The sequence below is a fragment of the Lepidochelys kempii genome, chromosome 1 (assembly GCF_965140265.1).
Source record: "Lepidochelys kempii isolate rLepKem1 chromosome 1, rLepKem1.hap2, whole genome shotgun sequence".
Taxonomy (NCBI): domain Eukaryota; kingdom Metazoa; phylum Chordata; order Testudines; family Cheloniidae; genus Lepidochelys; species Lepidochelys kempii.
The window spans coordinates 249,550,656-249,573,876 of NC_133256.1; the positions used below are offsets into that span (position 1 = coordinate 249,550,656).

Consider the following 23,221-nt stretch of genomic DNA (forward strand, 5'->3'; position numbering starts at 1 on the left):
CACTTTGCATAGAAGTCTAACACATTTGCTCATTTACTTAATCCTATAAAGCACAAGAGAGTACAGAAGATATAAAACATAACAAATATCCTAACCGCAATTGCCTTTATGAGCTCACCCTTCCCGTGGGAGTCCTTGGAGGGCCATCTGGGTTTAGGGAGGGAGGCAGGGCAGGGCCCCTCCCTGCTGGGATGCTTCTTTCTCCTTCTGAGTTGGAGGCAAAATGGGCAAAGACCCCAGATAGATCAGCTCCTCCCTTTTTGTAACTTTTCACCCCCTTCGTCAGGTGACATCCCACTTGGCCTCCCCTAGGTGACCAGAAACCTCTGCCACGTGACTTCGTTGCCAAGGCGACCTCTCCCCTGCTAAATCAGTTCTCCTGCATGGGAGCCAATCTGTTGTTTAGAGCTCCTACCTTTTCATGGAAGAGCACTTATCATCAACAACTCATTTTTGTTACTCTTTTTTCACCAGTCTTTGGAATTTTAGCCCAATATGGAAGCAAAACAATAATAGAGACTGTATGGCCATACATTCAAAATGGAGCTTGCAGCTTTATAAAAATATATACAGAGAGGCATTCATGATACAGCAGTTTTCGTAGTAACATTTCATAACAACTTCATAATATCACCAGAATTAATACAGATAGGTTCCCAAGTTGTCACACATAGCCAAAATATTTTCTTAAAATCGCATCTTCTTTGCCACCACTTATGCCTGGAGCTTCCTTTCTCCCTATTCCTTCCTCTCTATATATTTAATCCCTCCTATATTTAATTTAATCAAGCTCACTTCTTCTGTGAACAGTTCTGTGAACTTCTCTCAGCAACAACCTTTGGAGCTTTGAACAAGTATTTAAGAAAAAAAAAACCAAAACTGACTGAATAGAGATTCAGGCGTCAACCAGCATCTCTTGTATATTTGAATGTAGGAGATTTTGTTTGGACTGACAATGTCTTATTTATAATATAAGCTTCTTGAGGCAGGGACTATGTCTGCTTCTGAGATCTACACAGCATCAGGCAGACTGCTGGCATTTAAGAAACCATTAATACTAATCAAAACTGTTTCCCATATGAATATAGGCCATTGGCCCATTACCCTTGAGTGACAGTTATATAGGAGACAAGAGCTGTACTTCAGACAAGAGCCTTCTTTAAGGGGTGGGGGGAAATTTTTGCCAGAAGCTGGGAATGGGTGACGGGATGGATCACTTGATGATTTCCTGTTCTGTTCATTCCCTCTGGGGCACCTGGCATTAGCCACTGTCAGAAGACAGGATTCTGGGCTAGATGGATCTTTGGTCTGAACCAGTCTGGCCGTTCTTATGTAAAATTCAACCATAGTGAGATAATGCATATAAACTTTCTCTGGTGGATTTGCAACTTATTTTTCAGTGTAATGGCCTTCTACATCAGGCCTTTTCTGATGACACAGTACCATTTCTGCACTAACAAGGACCTGAGATATTCCAGGGTTTGTACTGAAAGAGGCCATGGTTAAAAAAGTTATTTGCTAATAATTAGTAATAGCACAAATATGAAGTATTTTACATTAACATTCAAGAAGTGAAACAATGGGAGTAAAAATCAGTTAACCAATACAGTCCAATATGAGGTGCACCTAATCGGTAGAGCCATTCAGAACTTTCCAAACAAAATCCAAAACGCAAACCCCAGAGCTCATTGAAAGGTGAGCCTTTCAGCTGAGCCTGGACTGAGTTTAGAAAGATTAGCCTAGACATACAAATTGTGGTCCATAGCTTATCAGTGTTTGGTTCTTGGTAAAGACCCATGGAGAGCTGACTGGTCACATAGAGCTGGCACTCTTCCTTGTTTCCAGTTGCTAAATCATATTTTAAACTGTTAAACATACATTTAATAATTTCCTAATGCTACTTTTCTGGGTAAGGAATTGCTGTGGTTGTAATTGTCACCGAGATGTTATTTGATTGTCAGTGATAGGGGAGAGAATCTGCATGAATGGGAAGGGAGATGTTCCAGGAGATAATTTCTCTATTAAGATGTGATCCACATTATGAAAATATTTGAGAAACCCTGACCCAGGCAAGTTTACAGCTTTAGGTAAAAACCATCCGACACTGTGTGGTTTTGAACCCAAATGCAGGAAAATTTGGAAGCTTTGCTTTCAGCTGAGGGATATTTTTAAAGCCAAAACTCAAAGCAAAGCCAAGTAGTGAGACCCAAGTCCAGATAAAAAGGTTGATATGAACCCATGCATCATGGTAATCATACTGCATATGTACTGACATGTTAGATGGTAGAGGTCTGTGACTTGGGAGCTTATGATCCTGGACTCTGTCCCTATAACTAGTGGCCATAATATCTGTATGTATTCATTACACTGATTCACTGTAGTGTGTAGCTTAATATCTGACTTCAAACCACTTCTGTGATTGAAAATTCCTGAATCATCCCAAATCTTCTGTGTACTAAAAGTATTTTTCTCTTTTAAACATTAAATGAATTTATTAAGAATGGTAAGTATGAATCTAGTTATATTTATATCTAAGGGCAGGGGAGTAGTCTTACTAGCATTCCTATATGTCAGAAACTGAAACTTTATTCCCTGGATACCACCAGGGTCATGGTTCCAAAGGTTAATAGGTTAATATCCTGTCACATGACAGGGGTCAATATCCATTGACTTCAGTGTCTACTTTTACAGTTAGAAGAGTTCAGCCTTTTAAATTTACTCTTGTTAAAAAGATTCAAACTAGAATTTGATACAATAGGTACAATAAGTATTTTTGCTTTTTGATCCAGTATACAATCCTAATATCATTATAGCCTGGAAACAAGTTATCTTATTCTGCTTTAATAATAAGCTCTTTAAAGGTTTTCTAATGACAAGGGAACAAATAAAAAGTACCCCAAACCTGAAGTTCTTTCATCATAATACGTTCAGGTTGGACAATATATGATCCCCGAAATCGGTCTTAATTGAGTTAGAAAATTTGATGCTATCTCATAAATATGGTAAGGGCAAAATTTATTCTGTAGATTTAACATTAAATAACATGGAGAAAATGTAGAAATGATCTCTCAGTTTTTAACCCGAAAGAGTTGTAGTGGGAGAGACACTATGGAAAAGAACCAGGGATAGCATCACCTGTGTGCTCAACATGAGCTATTTTATAGGTAGGCGTAGAAGGATTAGATTTGTGTTTTTACACACAAACGAACAAAAAATATTTCCATTGACAATAGAAATGTACAGACAAGCAAAGTTAAAAAGAGAAAAAGAAAAGATGCCTGGAAGCTTATTAGCCTTTTATTTAAGGATATTCCCCTTTGTATATTTTGTATGTGAAGTTTGTATAATTTGTCTTTTAATAGTTATAAAGCTTTAACTTTTTGAATCTCAACATCTACTGTCATTAAATAATTATTGTCTGACCTCTGCTGTTGTCTGACCCCCTCCCTTAATTTCCCACAATGGTGAAAGTTTAAATCGATAAATTTAAAAAATGCTTTAAAATGAACATCTATATTATCTGTCAAAATTATTTTTTTTAAATGTCAAATTCTGTCAAGCCTAGTTAGCAGTCTTACATTACATCCAACAGTGTAACAAAGTGGGCACATGGCACAGAAAGGTGTTGGGAAATAGGTGTGTTTTCAGCATATGTGACAGGGATACTTTAAGATAAAATTATTTTAGGCAATGCAGGAAAGGAATAAGGGCAAATTTCTCCCCTAAGATCCAGATGGTGGATCTTTATTCTGATATTTTGTGCGTTCTACTTGCACAGAACTTCCACAAGCACTAATGGAAAATCTGATCGTGTTGGGAGAACGGCATAACAGAATCAAGATCCACTACATGGCTCTGAGAGAAGAATTTCACCCTAAAACAATAACACTAACTGTGGCACTAGTGCTGCCAGGAGTGTTCCTCCACTAAGTCAGTTTAAAGTGCTTCTGGTATTTCAGCTAGCATACTGATCGCAGCTCACTATCAAAGCTCATACTCCGTATTCCTCCAGTTGAAGGAAATTTTGCTGGAACATGAGATATCTTTGCTATATTAAAAAAGGGGGGAAGCACCTGACAAAAGCATCATGATGAAGGTGGTGGTTTAGGCCCTGATTCAGGAAAGCATCCATATTCAGGACTGTGTGTGCTTAAGTCCCATTGACTTGAAGAACTCACACCAAACCTCAGAATGCATTTTTACTTCAGTGGGACATCTAGGGGGCATGCTTAATTGCTGTTCTGAAATGGCTTGCTTTCCTGAATAAGGCCCTTCTATTGCAGTACTGCCCAAATTCCTCAGTCAGGGTCCCACTGGACAAGGTGTTATACAAACACACAAGTAGGTATGATCCCTGTCCCAAAGCAGTTAAAATCTAGTTTGAAAAAAAATGGGTTATAAATATTAGTATAGCACGTGGTAACCATTTATTTACCATGCTGAGTTATGCAGATAGGAAGTCGAACCACAAAAACTAGTGTACTTTGATCCAGAATTTAAAAAAGCGGTAGGTCAAATCTATTTATTTAAGGCTAGTAAAGGACAGAATTATCAGACACATAGATTGACATGATTTGTGGAGGAAGAGTCAATATGGTTTTTGTAAAGGGAAATCATGCCTCACCAATCTACTAGAATTCTTTGAGAAGGTCAACAAACATGTGGACAAGGGTGATCCAGTGGATATAGTGTGTCTGGACTTTCAGAAAGCCTTTGAAGAGGTCCCTCACTAAAGGTTCTTAAGCAAAGTAAGCTGTCATGGGATAAGAGGGAAAGTCCTCTCATGGATCAGTAGCTGGTTAAAAGACAGGAAACAAAGAATAAATGGTCAGTTTTCAGAATGAAGAGAAGTAAATAGTGGTATCCCCCAGGGATCTGTAGTGGGACCAATGCCATTCGACATATTCATAAATGATCTGGAAAAAGGGGTAAACAGTGAGGTGGCAGACGATACAAAATTACTCAAGATTGTTAAGTCCAAAGCAGACTGTGAAGAGTTACAAAGGGATCTCACTAAACTAGATGACTGAGCAAAAAAATGGCAGATGAAATTCAATGCTGATAAATGCAAAGTAATGCACATTGGAAAACATAATCCCAGCTATATATACAAAATTATGGGATCTAAATTAGCTGTTACCACTCAAGAAAGAGATCTTGGAGTCATTGTGGCTTGTTCTTTGAAAATATCCACTCTATGTGCAGAGGCAGTCAAAAAAGCTAACAGAATGTTAGGTACCATTAGGAAAGGGATAGTTAATCAGTAAGGCTATGATTTAGTCATGAGTATTTTTGGTAAAAGTCACAGACAGGTCATGGGCAATAACCAAAAAATCATGGCCAGTGACTTGTCTGTGACTTTTACTAAAAATAAATACCCTTAACTAAATCTTAGGTGCTGGGGAGGGGGAAGCCCGGGGCCCCGCCGCCTCCACTCCAGGCAGGGGCAGCCTGGGGTGCCGCTGCTGCTCCTGGACCACTGCTGACCCCAAGGCCATCCCAGCTTCTTGGGCAGCCCTGGGGTCAGCCGCACCAGTTGCTGCAGCTGCAGAAGTCACGGAGGTCCCAGAAAGTCACAGAATCCGTGACTTCCATGACCTCCATGAAAGACTCGCAGCCTTAATAATAAGACAGAAAGTTTCATAATGCCACTATGGTATGCCCACACCTTGATTACTGGGTGCAGTTCTGGTCACCACATCTCAAAAAAGATATATTGGAATTGGAAAGGTACAGAGAAGGGCAACAAAAATGATTAGGGGTATGGAACAGCTTCTGTATAAGGAGAGATTAAAAAGACAAGGAGTTTCCAGCTTGGAAAAGAGGCAACTATGGGAGGATATGATAGAGGTCTATTAAAATTATGAATGGTGTAGAGAAAGTGAATAAAGAAATGTTATTTACTCCTTCACATAGCACAAGAGCCAGGGGTCACCCAATGAAATTAATAGGCAGCAGGTGTAAAACAAAGGGAAGTATTTCACACAACTCACAGTCAATCTGTGGAACTCTTTGCCAGGCAATGTTCTGAAGGCCAAAACTATCAGAATTAGGTAAGTTCATGAAAGATAGGTCCATCAATGGCTTTTAGCTAAAATGGCCAGGGATGTAACCCCATGCTCTGAGTGTTCCTAGCCTCTGACTGCCAGAAGCTGGAAGTGGATGACAGGCAATGGATCACTCCGTGATTGCCTGTTCTGTTCATTCGGTCTGAAGCACCTGACGTTGGCCATTGTCACAAGACAGGATACAGCGCTAGATGGACCATTGGTTTGACCCAGCATGATCATTCTTATGTTCTTAAGGCTGCTGGTGGTATTAGTTGTAGAAAAAGTGTATAGAACTGCTAATGAGATTCTGTGTAGTAGCAAATGGGCCCTGTTATAATTTCTGTCCTTTTTGGAAAAAATAAAACCCATTTAAATATAAGTCTCTCTAGAATAACTGGTGTCATTATGAAGACACAGTATAGAGAAATTATGAATGACATAGGGAATAGGAAAGATGTTTTGCTCTATGTATCAAAATATAAGCTGATTTTTGAGGTTTGGTTTGAAGCCTTAAACTAACCCTGAATGTTTCTGGTTTCAACAATTGTACAATTAAATGTATGAAAAATAAGGTTTTTTTTTACTTCAAATTCATCTTTTTTCTTTCTTTATTTTCAGAGAATGAAACTGAAGCAGAAATTTTGCCACCTGCAGGAACCACGCCCCCTGCAGGTTAGTAAAGGAATTGCCTTCATTTCCTGATTTGGTCTGTAGCATGAACAGAATTGCGTGAGTCTGGACTGTGCTACAATACTGTGGTGTCTATTTTCATTGTCTGACTGTAAATAAACAGCTGCTGAACAACAGGAAGTGAGCTTGATTTAGTAAGGTGCTGTCTTCACTTACCATTCATATAGGTTTGCCTAAGAATTGCTAATTTCTCAAGCTTGGTGTTGTTTAGAAGAGAGCTGGTAAATATGACACTGAAAATATCTTTCTGGACACAGTCATAGTAAAATTGGAGACTTGATTATGTTGCCCACATTCACATTGTTTCTAAACAAACCGTCCCATTCATTTCCATTGAAGGTACTACTCAGTGTGGATAAAGTTGTCAGAATCAAACCCTTAGTGAATAAGGCTTCAGGTAAATATGAAGCTTTGAACATAGCTGGCCCCTTTTCTCTTGTGAGAAAGTGAAACGTAGAAGCCCAAGCCCTTATAGTTTGATCTGCATGCTCACCTGATCTACATTAACACTCATACAGTGGTATAACTATATACCCCATATATTTGTTTGGTTTATTATTGGATCAATTCTAGTTTCTAGTCCCATCTTGGACTGCACTTCAGCTAGTTAACTCTCATCCAACCACCATACCCTGTTGGGCACTACGTAAATCATTCAACCACAGTGAGGAGGTCAGATTTGATGGGAAATAGAGTTGTGTCCTCTGTCTATTGAAGACACTACAATCCATACATCCTTGCAACACCTCCAAATGGCTCTATAAACAAATTGAGCAAGATAGTTAACAAAATAGAATCCAGTAAAACCCTGGAATAGAGAACCCTTTTGGCAATTAAGAATTTACAAAAACTAACCTCTGGGTTGTCTCAGACAGAAAAGATGAGTCACTCAGGAGTGACCCTATCTATGCCTGCTATGATCTACAATAGAACCTCATTGCCAACAGTAATGAAAGCAGATAGCCATACTGATTCTTTTAGGCTATTGGATCTTAAACCCTCCCCAGGAAGAGATGTCAGACCATATCTCCAGCACAATCTGTCTGTACTGTACACAGACCTAAAAACAAATTGACTGGAGCCCAGGAGATCTGAGGCATTTAAGTACTATCAGAATATGACAGGATCAAATGTCTGATCCAAAGCCCATTGACATCAATTGGAGTCTTTCAATTGGCTACAATGGGCTTCAGAACAGTTCCCAAGAGAACAAGGGTCTAACAATTGTTGCTTTCAAAGAAGGTGTCACTTTGCTTCCTGTGAGGGAAGCCGCAACAATCCTCTTCAATAGTACATAATCCGGTAACATATCAAACACAAAATGCATGTATATTATTCTAATATGTAACATTTGGTGTGGTGAATTATAGCTACACATTATACAATTACCAATAAGAAATAGCCTTTTTGCGGGGGTGGAGTGGGGTTTACATATTTACATGACCTAAAGCTTTGTTATATTCTTTATAATGCTGTGTAAGTTTTTCTTTTTACTTTAAGATTCTCTCAAAAATGCACTTTTACTTCCTACACAGAACAAAAGAAACCAAAAGAGGATGGAACCGAACAAGCTAAAGGTGAGTGGACAGTCATATCCCAGAAGCTGGAAGCAGGCAGAGCATCCATAAATGTTGTACTGATGCTAGATTGTTTGAGCTTTTTTCAGAATTTTGGTGCATTATATTACAGTAATGTGGTTTGAAGCTTCCTGGATTTTTTTTTTTTTGCATGACTCATTGAGCAGAAGGAAATTATGCTGTTTGTGTTTCCTTCAAAAGTTCCATAAAACAAGTATGAAGCTCACTAGCCTTTGTTGAGCTATACTGTGTAGTAACCATGATTAGTTAGATAAAATGGTCCATCTTCCTGGATCAGATTTCAAATTATTTGCATGAGCAAACAGCCTTCTTCAAATGAGCATGAATGGTAACATTGAGAGAATTCAACGAAACTCAGATCAGTGCACGCCACTTACATGACCAAATATCCCAATTTTATAGGGACAGTCCAGATATTTGGGGCTTTGTCTTATATAGCCTCCTATTACCCCACCCTCCCTGTCCCAATTTTTCACAGTTGCTGTCTGGTCACCCTAATACCAGTAGCTCTTGCATGAGGTGGGCAATCTCATTTTATCATCCAAGGCTGTTTCTATTCTACCTCAGAAGCTTGGTATTTCACATTTTACATTTTCAGCAGACATCTGATCAACCAAGACATCTAACTTCCACATGTTCTTCTGTAAAGGAATCTTCTCACTTCATTAATTTTTCTTCATTTTGGGCCCAATGGTAAACCTCAATACATGTTCTGTGTTACTGCCTTACTGGAAAAATCATCTGCTGTGAACACACACAAACATACACATATTATATATGCATCCAACAAACAGCTACATTTTCAAGATACATAGCTATTCCTGCTACTTAGCTGAAATTAGAATCTGGCCCTCAACTGGCAATTCTTCCATTTAGGAACACACATTTGGTGGGATTGGGTCAAATTCTACCCTTTTGTATGAAAAGAAAGATCAAATATGGCACATACTGCGCATTATTCTGTACTCTCTACCTGAGTAGAATTAGAACAGCTCATGAGTTCACTTTGAATAGTTTATTGATTCAAGTATGAGGTTTCTGATTCTGATAAAAAAAGAATCACAATCAGACTAAGACCTGTTTATAGTTAATCCAACATTTTTTCATTATTTGGAATAGGCCTTGAATATCTACTCTGACTTTGATCTCACCTAGCTGGGAGTTTATAGATTTGCCTTTTTTAAAGAATAGATATGATGTGGCATCTAAGACTTGTTTACAGTTTAATTTGAAAAAGATATGGAGCAGTGGGTGGCCATTTGTGTCAAGAAAATCAGAATGCCAATATTGAGAATGAATGAACCAAACTTCACTGGCAGAATAAACATGCTGAACTTAGTGTCAGTGCATGATGCTAACTGTCTTCCAATAGTGCTTCTCTTTTGTCACAAAAATATTTTGGGAAGGACTTAAATCTGTCATTCTTGGCAACAGTTCTATTCAGGAGCATTTTGCACTCCAAATCGGTAGAAACAGAAGTGAAGATTTTTGCCTCATAATAGTCTAGCAGTTGTTTGTTATGACTGCTTGAATTTTGATCTGGGAAAAACATTTTGCTCCTGAATTGAACATCTATAATATCTTTCCCTCTAACTCTACAAGCTGACATTTTGCTGAATTAAAAAGACACCTTGGTAAGTATCTCATCAAACACTACTGTTCTTTTTTTTATATACAATCTGTCTTGTGGTTTTTGAAGCTTCACACTAGCAAAGAATAAAGAGATTTGCGGATAAAGAATAAAGAGCCATTTACTTCTAGTGCTTGGAATGGTTTTTAAATTTTAAAAAACTGTTTGAGATCCTACTACACAAAGTAAAAGTTGAATTGTTTCCATTTTTAATCATATTTCAACTGGCAATGACTGCTGAAGTAAGAATTCCAATAAGAAACTGAATAGTGAAATGTCAGAAGGATTGTGGTACTGATAAGTAGAAAAGATTCTCTTTTCATTCTTCATGGTCTAGTGGATCTGTTCCTTTACATAGCAGCACAGACATCATTGTCAGTAAGACTCTGAGCATGCGGAATGAGTTAGCTGATATTATTAATTAAATTTATTATTATTTACATTGCAGTCTGAACCCCAGCTCCTGTGAACCCCAGTCCAGGGCTAGGAGTCCATTGTGCATAAGGGAAGAGAGTCTTTAAGACTCTTATGCTCATCTGTTACGAAGAATTTTGTATATGGTATTCTTTATAATAACGAGCATAGTTTCTGAATATCAGAAGAAAAGGCCTCTCTCTTCCCCATTTGCTGAAAGTCATGTTATATTAGAAAAAATATATTTTAAAGGGTTGTTTACCAACAAGGACGGATCCAGCCAACAACTGGCTTTTGTACTACTTAGTTCAGTATGGAGCTAAAAACTGCATCCATAACTTTGCAGGTGCCAGTTTTTGGGTCTTCTCTGAATTATGTGGGATGATGAAGGGTTTCACATCTAGATAGCATAATGAATGGGTGCTTGACAGATCAAACAAATTCTAAGATATCTATGATAATTCATATGAGCCACCCACCTGGGTACATAGGAAGTTGTCTGTCTGCTGAGAGGTCAGGTTATGCATGAATCCTACAGCCGTGCAAGAAAACCTAGGCCATGTTCTTCACAAATTCCAGATGATTTTTGTGGCACAGAGCCAGCAGTTAGGCAGAAGACGTATACCCAGCTGTGTGTCTGCTCTACTATTCTGTTACTTGTTAGTAGTTACTGTCTGTCCATGGTAAAACATTTGTCTACCTATTATGTTATTAGTAGGCCTAGTAGAGTTGAGAAAATGGGTCACAGTATGTGAAAAATTCTTTGTTCTCTTTCTAGGTTTTTCACTGGAAATGATTAGTTCAGGGCCGTGAAAAGAAAATTTGCCTGCTTCTGTGTAATTTTGCCACTTTCATAGACATCTGAGTTGTGTAACTGGAAAATTCAGAACTCAGATATAGCTACTAAGTATTCATTTTATTTGCAGAACAAGAAGTGAATCAGCAGAAGTTCCACCAATTTTATAGCCATGTCATCTTATACTGATCCCATTTTCCATTTTTTTTCTTTTTAAATTTAGCATCATCTTGTATACAAAGTATTGTTATCACGGTTTTCTCAATCTAAAAACAGTTTGCTTATTCCTTTCTTTAGGTACCACCTTTCTTTAGGTACCATCCAGCCATTCAGGTGTCTACTAATAAACTTCTGCGTATTTCACTGATGTGCTTTCTCTAGGCTCTATCCAGCCATCTACTAAAATGTCTGCATGTTTCATCTCTGTATTTTCTTTAGGTTTCACTAAGCCTTTCATCTGTCTACTAAAACTTCAGTTCTTTCACTTAGGTACTCACGGTGCTGAGCAGCCAACAGTTCCTGTACAGTTTAATGGGAGCTGCTGAGTTCTCAGCACTTTGAAAAGCTAAACAATCTATTTAATAAGCTTAATTTTAGGTACAGAATTTTGAAAACCTTGGTCATTGTTAGGACTAAATTGTGCTTTCAGTTATAGCAGTGTAAATCTAGATTGATTCAGTGAGTTTAATTGGAGTTACTCTAGGTTTATCCTGGTCAAAGTGAGAAGAGAATTTAGCCCAGTTTCATTGTGACTTTATAGTAAATTTATGTTAATTTATGTACATTAATTTGGATACCTAAAATTGTAAGGATAGCCTCAACTCCCTCATAATCTCTAATTTATGAATAGATCTATAATTTATTTTATCCCCACTAAATGTTACAGATAATCAGTACATACAATATATATATATATATATATATATATATATATATATATATATATATATATAATTGACCAAATGCTTTATGATTTTCATGTATTGTGTTAGTATAAGAATGCACATTCTCATCTATTTCATCTTGCTTTACTCCCTCCCTTTTTGTAAAAGCTAGCATCTTTAAATATAGTTCTGTTCATATTATTATTCTTAAATCATGGTAAGGTCAAAAAGTTTCTTCCATATCACAGACTGGGTAAAATATAGCTCTCCATTAACCTAAGCAAAAGTACCTGAGGTTGCATGGGTATGACTGAGAGGAAAATTAGGCCTGCTGTGTGTATGGGTCTTTAGCTTTCTCAAATTCCAATTCCTATTCTTCGCTTGCTTAATCTGTAGCAGCAAATATCCAAATCATTTGCTTACATTACCAAACTTCCTGCACAACTCAGAAGTCAAATGTTTCCATGCCCACAATTAACAAAAGTATCATGTATTTTAACTGTGCTGTTTTGTATCTGCTCTCTATTCAATTAACCTTTTCTGCTGTTTTACAAAAGTGACAATAGTGACTCCAGATTTAAAATAGCGTTCAGTTTTCAGTTAAAGTAGAGCGTACATTTGTTTGTTAGACATGAGACTATATTGAACAGAACTAAAATCACTATATGTGTAGGTTGAATTTTGGAGGAAGTCTGATATGAATTCCTTCAGTAGTTAGGAGACTGAATGACTTTTAAAAAATCAGTTTAGAGTTGTTTTTGTGAAGCATTCTTGTTTAGAAATTATTAAATTGTAACAGTTCAAACTTTCTAGAGATGTAGATCGAAACAAAATCTCAAATCGGCTAATAGCTATCTTTATCTCTAAATAATATAGGTCTACTTTATGAGATATATATTTATTTGTCATGAAAATTAATATAGAAAAGATTAGATGTCAAGAGCTAATGTACAAATTTTACACAAGAAAACACTCCTAGTTTCAGATAGGCACAGGTGAAAGTAGGTTGTTAGAGAGGATGTGGCTCCCTAGTAGAGGTCCAGGTGCCGCAGAAGCAGGGTAGGTGCTCCAATATAGCTCAGTGGATACACCTTCTCCAGAAGCACACCTCCTAAGGTGTACAGAATGGGGGTTCTGAGATCTGTAATGAGACTCCCCTCCTGTACATCTTGGGAGCTGCACAGCTTTTCTGCTATCCCATCGGCATACTGTGGAAGCCATGTGGAACCCAGCATCATAGAAAATGTAATACATATGGCACATAAAATTATCCGTGCCTATCCAATTCTAAAACTTTCAGAGCTCCCTATGTGGTATTTCTTCTTTTAAAAAAGAAGAAAATACCAACACAGAAACCTTTATTAACTTAACATTAAGGTTGCTAAAGTAATAATTATAATTTTTCAGTAAAATACAGAACTGCAATGTTACCATTTTAAAAAAAACCTTAAGAATTAAGGGGCAGATTGTGGAAGACCCTCTCTTGTGTGCACAGGATGTAAGGAGGAAAGAGTAAGACCACATCCACCCACCTCTGAGCAACCTCCATGCATCTTGTAACAAATTATTTACCCCAGAACCAATTCTAAGCCCTCTGGGGCTCCTCCGGGAGCTGCACAGCTACAGACCACCTCATTACACAGGACTCTGCATAAAGGTACAGTCTAGCTGTAGAAGATCAAGGATTATATATTTAAATAGGCATTGCTAATGTATGTGTACCATTGAAAGAGTATGTATGCATGAATATGACTTGTAGGCCAAAGTTAAGGTGGTCACATTTTCACATGTGAATACTGTCAGAAACTGAATCTGAAGGCAATATTTATTACCTTTCATGTTCATTCCCCCACTTTGTAATGTTTGAAGTTGTTCTGCTGTTGATCCTGTATTATCTGTTTTGTGGAAGAATTATATTAATGACTTCAGCAACCTTTCATCCAAGTTATTAGTGTTTTATTGGGAAATATATTGCATCATTTGCTTTCTGTAGCTCTGTTAGCTTAGTGAATTTCTTTACAAAATCAAATGAGCCAGTTTCAATATTTCCCGATAACAGAGAAGTCACATCTATCTACCTTCATTAAAGTGCCATGCTATATAGTTAAATGAGCTGTTAGTTACCATAAAACCATTTATAATAGTTCCTGAAGAGGAGGAAACAGGTTGTTATTTTGGGCCAATTTAGAAAAAGATGCAAATTGTATTTAACTTTATAAAGTTAAATAAAATTTTATAAAGTTAAAGATGCACATTTTATTTAACATGTATAGGGTACAGTAGAACCTCAGTTATAAACCCTTCGGGAATGGAGGTTGTTTGTAACTCTCAAATGTTCGTTAACTCTGAACAAAACATTATAGTGGTTCTTTCAAAAGTTTACAAATGAATATTGACTTAATACAGCTTTGAAACTTTACTGTACAGATGAAAAATGCTGCTTTCTTTTTTTTAGTAGTTTATTTAAAATAGTACTGTACTGTATTTGTCTTTTTTTTTTGGTCTCTCCTGCTGCCTGATTGTGTACTTACAGTTCCAAATGAGGTGTGTGGTTGACTGGTCAGTTCGTAACTCTGGTGCTTATAACTCTGAGGGTCTACTGTATGTCTGTATATCTTGAAGCCATAATTATATCTAGTTTGTTATAGCCTCTCAACAAGTACACAGGTAAAAATTATATTTTTCTACTAAAACCCATTTAAAACACTAATACGTATGGTCTATTTTCACCAGAGACTGAGCTCTGTGTGTCTTCTATTCAACAACTAAAATTCAAATACAGTTATTAGCTAACGAAAAATACTGTACTGTTGTAGAAAGTGCCTTTTATCTTGCCACTAGGGTCTCCTCACAATCATGAATATTGTCACTAGCCCTTAATATCAATATTTTAATGGCACTTTCATACTTTTCCAGGTTTTATTATTATTATTTATTTATTCATGGCATAGTATATAAATTAACATTTTAAAATAACAGTGCAATTGCTAAAATAGATTATAATTCTTAGGAAATGAAGTATTAATACCAAAGAGTGGGGCCGTTATTTAGGGTTTATCAAATGAAAACCAAGTGAACTGATAATGATTCAGTACTTGAAGTGTTACCTGTATATGGAAAAAACCTGAGTTGCTTAATCCCTTCATTTTGGATTAATCTTCTAATGCAGGAGTGTGTGTATAGTGGTGGTTTATTAAACTGTGGTATGTCTTGCGTGTCTGAAATGGTTTAGTTATGTTGAATGTATATGTGGTACGCATTTTACTTGCAGACATGAACGTCAGCGAATCGACATCCTCTTCAGAAGGTCAGATATGTGGTTGACCTTGATTTCATTTTTTGTTCTTTTGTATTCACTGTGGATTACATCTCTAACAAACAGAACCACTTAAAAAACTCTCATATAAATCCATATTTTAATAATAGATCACAGTTCACATCCCATTATTTTATTTATTTATTTATTTTACTTGCCTGGAGCATTAAGGTTTACCATTTCAGCTACTGAATTACTCAACGCTTTATTCATCAGTTTGAAGTTTCCATTACGAGTGTTTCCAACTATCATGATTTCCCTCTCCCCTCCCCCCTTTTTTTTTTGCAGGTTTCACATTTTCGTTTGTTTGTACTAAAAAGGATAATCTACAGTGCACTCTTTTTCCTTGTATGTTTTTTTTATTCATATTTCTTTTTACAGATGAAGATGACACCGCTTCAGTTAATACTTCACAAGCAGGTTAGGATTATTACAGTGCTTTTCCTCTTCCTTCTTAGAAAAAGCTAGACTAGAAAAAAGTAGGTCCTGATTCTGCAGTTTGCACTTAAGCATAATTTCCATCAACACAGAAACTTCTTTAGATACTTTAGGTAAAATTCACCTCCCCATGCAGTGGGCCAGTACAAGGCTTTTACAGCACTGAAATCCCACTTGTATCTTCTTTTAAGGACTTAAGTGAGATGTCACTATTTCAGAGCAGGTGAAATGCTCAGCTGCTCTGAAAGTCAGGCTCTGTATGCATTCATCTGGATGAATACAGACTGCATTTTTAAGGTTAAAGCTGAACCCAAATTTCAGAATTATAATTAAACTAAATCCTTATGATTTAAAACTAATTATCTCCACCTGGTTGGATGTCACCTTACTTGGGCTGTTTACTGATGCCACTGCTCTACCAGTCAATCAGAAGTTAGGTGGCTTGAATTTTTCAGTGCTGACCACCAGTCAGCTGACAAATAAAAGGCCTTCAAACCACAACCACTGAATGAAAAGCAGCAGTAACAGATGCTGCATAAGGTCCTAGTGCCACCAACTTTGGGGTGTTGCTGAAACCTCATCCTGCCCACACACATGCTTTCCAACCATGTTTTATGTTAATTTGTTTTAAAAGGCGTGCAAACCCTTAATGAAACACAATAATGGAATGCCTAATGATGCACGTCAACTTGTTAAAGTAAGAAATGCTGTGAATTATTTTAATTCCCTTAAGAAATTATCAACTCTTACACAAACCCCCTGAAAATGAAATATTACGGGGGCCAGATCCTCAGCTGAAATCAGTGGAGTTACACTGATTTGTACCAGCTGAGGATCTGGCCCTTAATTCTAAAAAGAAAACTATTATTTTAACCACTTCTAAAAAGAACCCTCAAAATTTCTTTTCCATTATTTCTCTGGATTTTTTTTTCAATCTGAGTCATTATATTGTTAAACTTGGAGATACGGTCCTTTGGGATGAATAATGGACTGAAATGTCTTCTGTTATCTTGAACTACCCTGAATTTTGAGGGAAGTATTGGCCTTGTGGCGTCCTGCTAAAACGTGAGCCTTTGGAAAGGAAGCCTTGCACAGAGATGCGTCTTCCTGTGTTAAACACAGAAACAGAAGAAAGACAATTGAAGTTTAGACTCAGTTATACACTCTTCATATTCCTGTATTGAGATATCTCCACATGATTATGCTCCTAACTTTCTGTTCTACCTCTTCTACTTGTGTACAGTCAATTTTTTTAAAAAACCAGTAAACTCTAAGGTCAATTACCCTGTGATCTCTAAACTGGGATCATCCAGGTTACTCTTTCCTTTCAGATGGGAGTACTCGGTCAGTGGAGAGAAAAGATTCAGGTGAGACCTCCTGAAAAAAAAATAGAAACATTCCAACTCTAACATAGTGCAATTATTATTAATTAATTATTTCTTGGCTCTAATTTACCTTTATTTTATATTACAGTCATTCATATGCCATTAAATCTTAACTTTTCAGTTGGTTTTAAATGTAAAAGAAAAGGGGTTACTTGGGAAAATCTACTTGGAAATTTAGAAATAGACATCTCTCTTAAATGAAATGTGCAGATGGGACTTCAACCCCAGTTAGTTACCTGGAATAGCCGAAATCTGTGAATCTTTTTAATAAAAACCAAACACATGATGACTTTATGTGATCTTCTTGCATAAAGAAATTTTTTATAACTTTTTTTCAGGATCACGTTGTGGTTTATTAGGATTGTAGCTGGTTTCACACTAAAAATTCCAGTACCAGACACTGCCATTTGAAGAATTTTCACTAGTGACCCTTTCCCACTTGTATTTATGTTGTGTTTTTGTATGTGTACCAGTATACTATATATACAGCATATTGATAGATACATCTCTCCCTATACATTTGTGTGGCTATGTGCATGTGTATATGTGTGTTTACATGTGAGCAATAACACAATTACATGTGCAGTAGAACTGGATACTGCATACATGGAGTGCATTAAGAGACAAGGCTAAAAGCCTAGTTCTTTTAACCATCCTAGAAGTGGAGTTATTTAGTATTTCTGTACCTCCTGAAATGTGTTATAGCCTTTAATAAAACAAAAACATTTGGTTACCTTTTTCCACAGTTGGCTAATGAGCGGTGGCCAATGTAGTTAATATTACATATCTGTGCAATGTTAACTTTCACCAGCCAGCATGATTCCTTCTGTAATAATCCTTTATACAGTGTAAAAACCCTGCTGACATCTGGTGTGAACTTTTACAACAGTTCCAAAAGGGTCTATGTCTCTATTAGGTTAATGAGATAGGAAGCAGAAACCCCTAACTTAAATCATATTATTTGAAAAGTCTTCATTCTGTAATAAACCTGTTACTGAATAATAAAACAGGTACTGTACATGAAAAGAACCTTTTTATATTAGCAACGAGGCATAACAAGATATCAATTATATTGCAATTTGTTTTGCCTGTTTGTTAATCGTAAGATCAGAGACCGACAGCCTTTGAACACACTGATCCAAATCACAGTGTCATGGTTTTTTTCCATTCAAGAACAATAAGGAGGCATTTCTGACCCAAAGAGAGCAAAGAAATGGCCTTTTGTGGGGATAGACCAGTATTCATGTTCTTCTGAACAGATTGTACTTTCTGACATATATTGCTGGGTGGCCCTAGTTTACTAGCTACATTCATTTCCCCCACTCTGTGCTAGTCCACACTCCTCAGTCTAAAGAAAAGTATATATCATTTTTACTGCACACATTCTAACTCAGAATATGGGACACGTTGTACCGTGTCTGTAGGAGGAGAGGCTGTGGCCCACAAATGTTTTCTTTATTGCTCTCCATGGGGTTTTCCACTGGGAGTCAACTTTGATTCCTGCCAGGGCTCTGAAGGAGTTGTCAGAGAGCAGATAGTCTGGAGACTCAGTATATACATCCTTTCTCACCATTGCGGCCCACTTTTGGCTCAGAATGCCCATTGACTTCAACAGGAGAAGTATCTGTACCTGAGTGTGTGACTTAATCATTTGTGTCTGGCTAGTTATTCACCTATAAACATCAATCTATGCACAGGGCTGGCCTGGGGATTTGCTGGACCCAAACTCTCAAGAGGGTACATGTAGGGAGAGGCTGGTGGCAGTGGTGGCGGGGGTTGGAAATCAGGCTGCAAGTTGCTATCTCACTGGTTCTATCATGGAAGGGAGAGATTGGGATTGAACAGTGAACCTCTTCCCATCATTGTCTCACTGGCAAAGGGGAAAGATTAGTTTGTATAAGTTGCTGAGCGAGTGCAGGATTGAGGTAGATCCACAAAAATCATGCACCAAGTGGTCACACTTATCTTGCTTGTGCCTAAGACTGGCTGTGCCTTTGGACCTTTGATCTGTGGTTTCTGTTTCTACAAAGCACTTTCATGGACTATACCTATAAAGCACTCATGGCTGAACATTATTGCAGTCCAAGTTACAAAAGACACTTATACCGTCCATCTGCCCAAATTCCTTTCCTGAGTAGTTCCGTTTTCCATCATCACAAAGATGATATTTCAATAGGAACTGTAGAGCATGTGACAGCCCCATCCCTGACAGTGGGTGTCACTGGGAGTAAGGGAACAGAAGACTTGCATACCACTGACGATGCCTAATGGGTTAGCGAAATTAACGAACTCAGGTAAGTGAACTTTGGTGGGAGTGAACCATGCTCAGACAAATGATATTTCTCCCTCTCTCTGCATATTAGTATGGTCTCTTGGAGATGGAGCGCCAGAAGAACCAGAGAAGCTTGACAATTCCCAGCGATCCACTTTATTTATTGAAAAACCACAGGGTGGTTCAGTGAATGTTGGTAAGTAGCTAGAAACACATTAAGTATGAGGGGTCATACGATACAGATCAAGTCTGACAAGAGGTGCATTTCACATAAGATTTAAATTCTGCCCTCAGGCACATGCAACTCCCATTAACTTCAATGGGAATCACACACTCCTCTTTGAAGAACGAATTTGGCCTGTCTGTGAAGAGACTATTCAACTGGTTAATATCAAGACCAAATTTAGATCTAATAATTTAGTCAGGGTGAAAGCTGGTCACTTGGATAGGACAGGTGATTGCCTGTACTGCTGTTAGCCGTACAACAGCTGACACAGTGGGAGAGTTTCAGAGATTGTTGTTCGTATGCTCTTACACTTTCTCAGTATTTAACTAGAAGAAAGGATTTTGTGGGAGTCTGTAGAGCATAAACAAAACTTACGGACTGGAGAAATAGGAACTAGACATGTCCCTCTCTGAAGCCCATCAATACTGCTCTTTCAGACAGCCATTTGGGGTTGCTATACAACCTCCCTGTCAAGTCTCCTTCTAACAGCATAGCTACACTGCATTGTAAACCTCGGTTCAGACTCAGATTTGAGTCCAAACCCCTCTACCATCCACACAAATCTTTCTATAAAAGAAACTTGTATAAATGTGACAGGCAACCACATTTTCAGTAATGACTGAATTTTTTTTCTTTTTTAAAGGAGGAAATATTACATTTATAGCCAAAGTAGAAGCCAAAGATCTTCTTCGAAAGCCAACTGTAAAGTGGTTCAAAGGTAAATGGATGGACCTGGCCAGTAAAGCAGGCAAACACCTTCAGCTGAAGGAGACATTTGAGCGTCATAGCAAGGTACACTTATATTTTTCTTTTTTAAAGAGACAAAACTTGAAGCCTTAAAAACCATTCTTAACCAGTCATTCATCTAAGGATGGAGGGCATTGTGGTTCAGGCATTGGATAGAGACTCAGGAGAACTGGGTTCAATTTCTGGCTGCACCACACATTTCCCTAGGATGTTGTGTCTGGTAAGGATCTGATGCATCATGTCCACTGGCATAAAACAGGAGCTCCTATGAGTAATAACTTTGAAAGGGGGTCTCCGAGTCACAGTTCCTGTCCAGAGTTTCTCCTGGGCAGCACAGCTCTGCATCACTCCTGACACAGGCGGAGAGAGTAAACTCTCCATCTAGGCCATAGCTTTTAACTTCCTCTTTGTACAAATGTATCCTAAATTAAAATTATTATACTTTGCATTTGAATTTCAGGTTTATACATTTGAGATGCAAATCATTAAAGCTAAGGAAAACTACGGAGGGAACTACCGCTGTGAAGTAACATATAAGGATAAGTTCGATAGCTGTTCTTTCGATCTTGAAGTCCACGGTAAGATTTGCCTTTTATAGATTTATAAATTTATAAATAAAGTCCATTTATAGATTTTCCCCCCTTTACAACAAATATGGTATAACTGTATTCTCAAGGCCACAGTGAAGGAAGTTTTAATGTTAACTTTTTGAACACAATGCCTCCTGAGCAACTGTGATTTCTTTTTGGAATGAAATATATGATAGAGGGGGGTGGCTGGCAAGCATGGGTTTGAGCCAGAGCCCACGGAGGTCAATAGAAAGACTTCTATTGAATTTAGATCAGGCCTCTCCTAAACAAAAAGAATGCCTGTCATAAATCTGTCAAGAGATACCACATGAGAGAGATTATGTATGCAGTTACATCCAAGAGAGGTTCTGATATGGAATGCTTCTGAATCCCCAACTGTGCAGAGAGAGTGTAAAATGGTACCCAGTCAGTGATAGCATTATACATCTACTTTGCCCAGGTATAAATGACTGCATAATGTAGTGGAGACTCAGGGCCAAATTATTTGTCAACTTATGCATGATAAAGACCCTCTTACACACATGCTTAACTTTACTCATGGGACTTCTCACATGAACAAAGTTTAGCACATGCATATTTGCAGAGCTAAAGAGAGATAGGAAGCAATGAGCAAACAAGAGCGAACAATCTTGTCTGCTGCATAAAGGCTACTGTTCAAATCTTAAAACCTGCAAACGTTCACCTGATTCTGTAATTTCAGCTGGTAGGCAGATCCAGTCTAGCTTTCCAAATACCCAGAGGGCAGCAACATTCCAAGCAGCCTAGTCGAGTATTTGTTCATCCTAGCAAAACAAGCCTACCAAATTACCAAGGTCATCAGCTTGGTCATCAGCCAGGGATTGCTAGGAATCTGTATGTATTCATTAGGCTGCTAGGTGAAGGACTCATCTATCCGCATCTATAAACTTTCTATAGGACAGAGTTGTTTCATCTATTCAGATGTCTAATTCATGCAGGGGGAAATTCATCCTTGTGCCAAGGCCCAGTACAGAGGTCTATCCATCAGTTATATCGCACATATACTCTCCAAATAGGGTTTATGTGGTGCAGAGATCCTGTGCTGGCCCTTGATACAGGGATGAATTTCCCCCAGAATCTTCCACTCTCCATCAGACCAAGCTCTTGTATCTTTCTTGCTGACCACACAGCGGGAGAAAGACAAAGTCTATTCTGGGTGGCAAAAAACAACTGATGATGATTTGGGCCCCCAATAAGATTATGCAGGACTTCTTTTTTCCTGTAAAGTGTTGGGCAGGAGGGAATTTACTTTGAAAACTGGAAGATGTCCGTGAGAGAGAAAAAAAGTGAGAGAGACGCAGGATGTGTGGGGTCAGGAGGGAATGTGAGAGAAACATCACACCGTTTAATCTTGTATACAGAAATGTATAATGTAGTTTAGAGAAATGTACTAAGAAAGATTACCTCTGCACTGATGAGACTTGCACTTGGCAGATCTTGATGCCAGAAGGGCATATACATGGTGGTCACTTAGCAATGAAACTGAAGTAGTTTAAAGCACCAAGGTAAAAATATTTCTTTAACTTTTTTTTCTTTCATAGAATCTTCTCAGGCTGCTCCATCTATTGACATCCGATCTGCTTTCAAAAGAAGGTAACTTTGACTGGTGATCCTGTGAAGTTACTCAATAATGGACACATATAGCATACAATCACCTCATATCATCTCTCCTAGCCAAGCATATCAAGTGTTATAAAAAGGTGGTGTTGCAAATAAGGATGAAAAAAGTAGGATGTAAGATAATTGAAAGTGGGTGGGATGAAGTAGCCTTACATCAGAAACTGCATATACAGTATAATAGACTTTAAAATGAGAGTTGAGTGTAATTGCTATAACGGGAAGTGTTGATGGAGTCAGATAATCATACAGCAAGCACAGCAAAGGCTAAATAAAGTTATAGGATTGCATTTATGAAATTCCATTTTTAAGAGATAAAAGCTTATATATCATTTCCTTTAAGTAACTCCAGAGTAGAGCTGGGAAAATAATTGATTTTGGTTCACTGGCAGATTAAAAACAAAAAGAAAAAAAAATTTTGGTCCGGGTCAAACTAAATCAAAACATTCCCCCAAATTTAGGTGAATTAAAGAAGTCTGTTTTGGTTCAAACAAAATATGCCATTCAACCTGAAATGTTTTGTTTCTAGGCATTTCAAAAGAGCTAGAGT

The 23,221-nt window shown here is 37.7% G+C and overlaps 1 protein-coding gene across 1 annotated transcript in view; it reads left to right on the forward strand.

The window, feature by feature from the left end:
* Positions 1 to 23,221, forward strand: part of MYBPC1 (myosin binding protein C1) — a 192,443-nt gene that overhangs the window by 107,188 nt on the left and 62,034 nt on the right. Inside the window, exons 4-11 of the mRNA XM_073335999.1 lie at positions 6,669 to 6,722; positions 8,276 to 8,317; positions 15,760 to 15,798; positions 17,148 to 17,183; positions 19,565 to 19,669; positions 20,343 to 20,491; positions 20,907 to 21,024; positions 22,596 to 22,647. Coding sequence (XP_073192100.1) covers positions 6,669 to 6,722; positions 8,276 to 8,317; positions 15,760 to 15,798; positions 17,148 to 17,183; positions 19,565 to 19,669; positions 20,343 to 20,491; positions 20,907 to 21,024; positions 22,596 to 22,647 — 595 coding nt within the window. The remainder of the gene's footprint in view (positions 1 to 6,668; positions 6,723 to 8,275; positions 8,318 to 15,759; positions 15,799 to 17,147; positions 17,184 to 19,564; positions 19,670 to 20,342; positions 20,492 to 20,906; positions 21,025 to 22,595; positions 22,648 to 23,221) is intronic.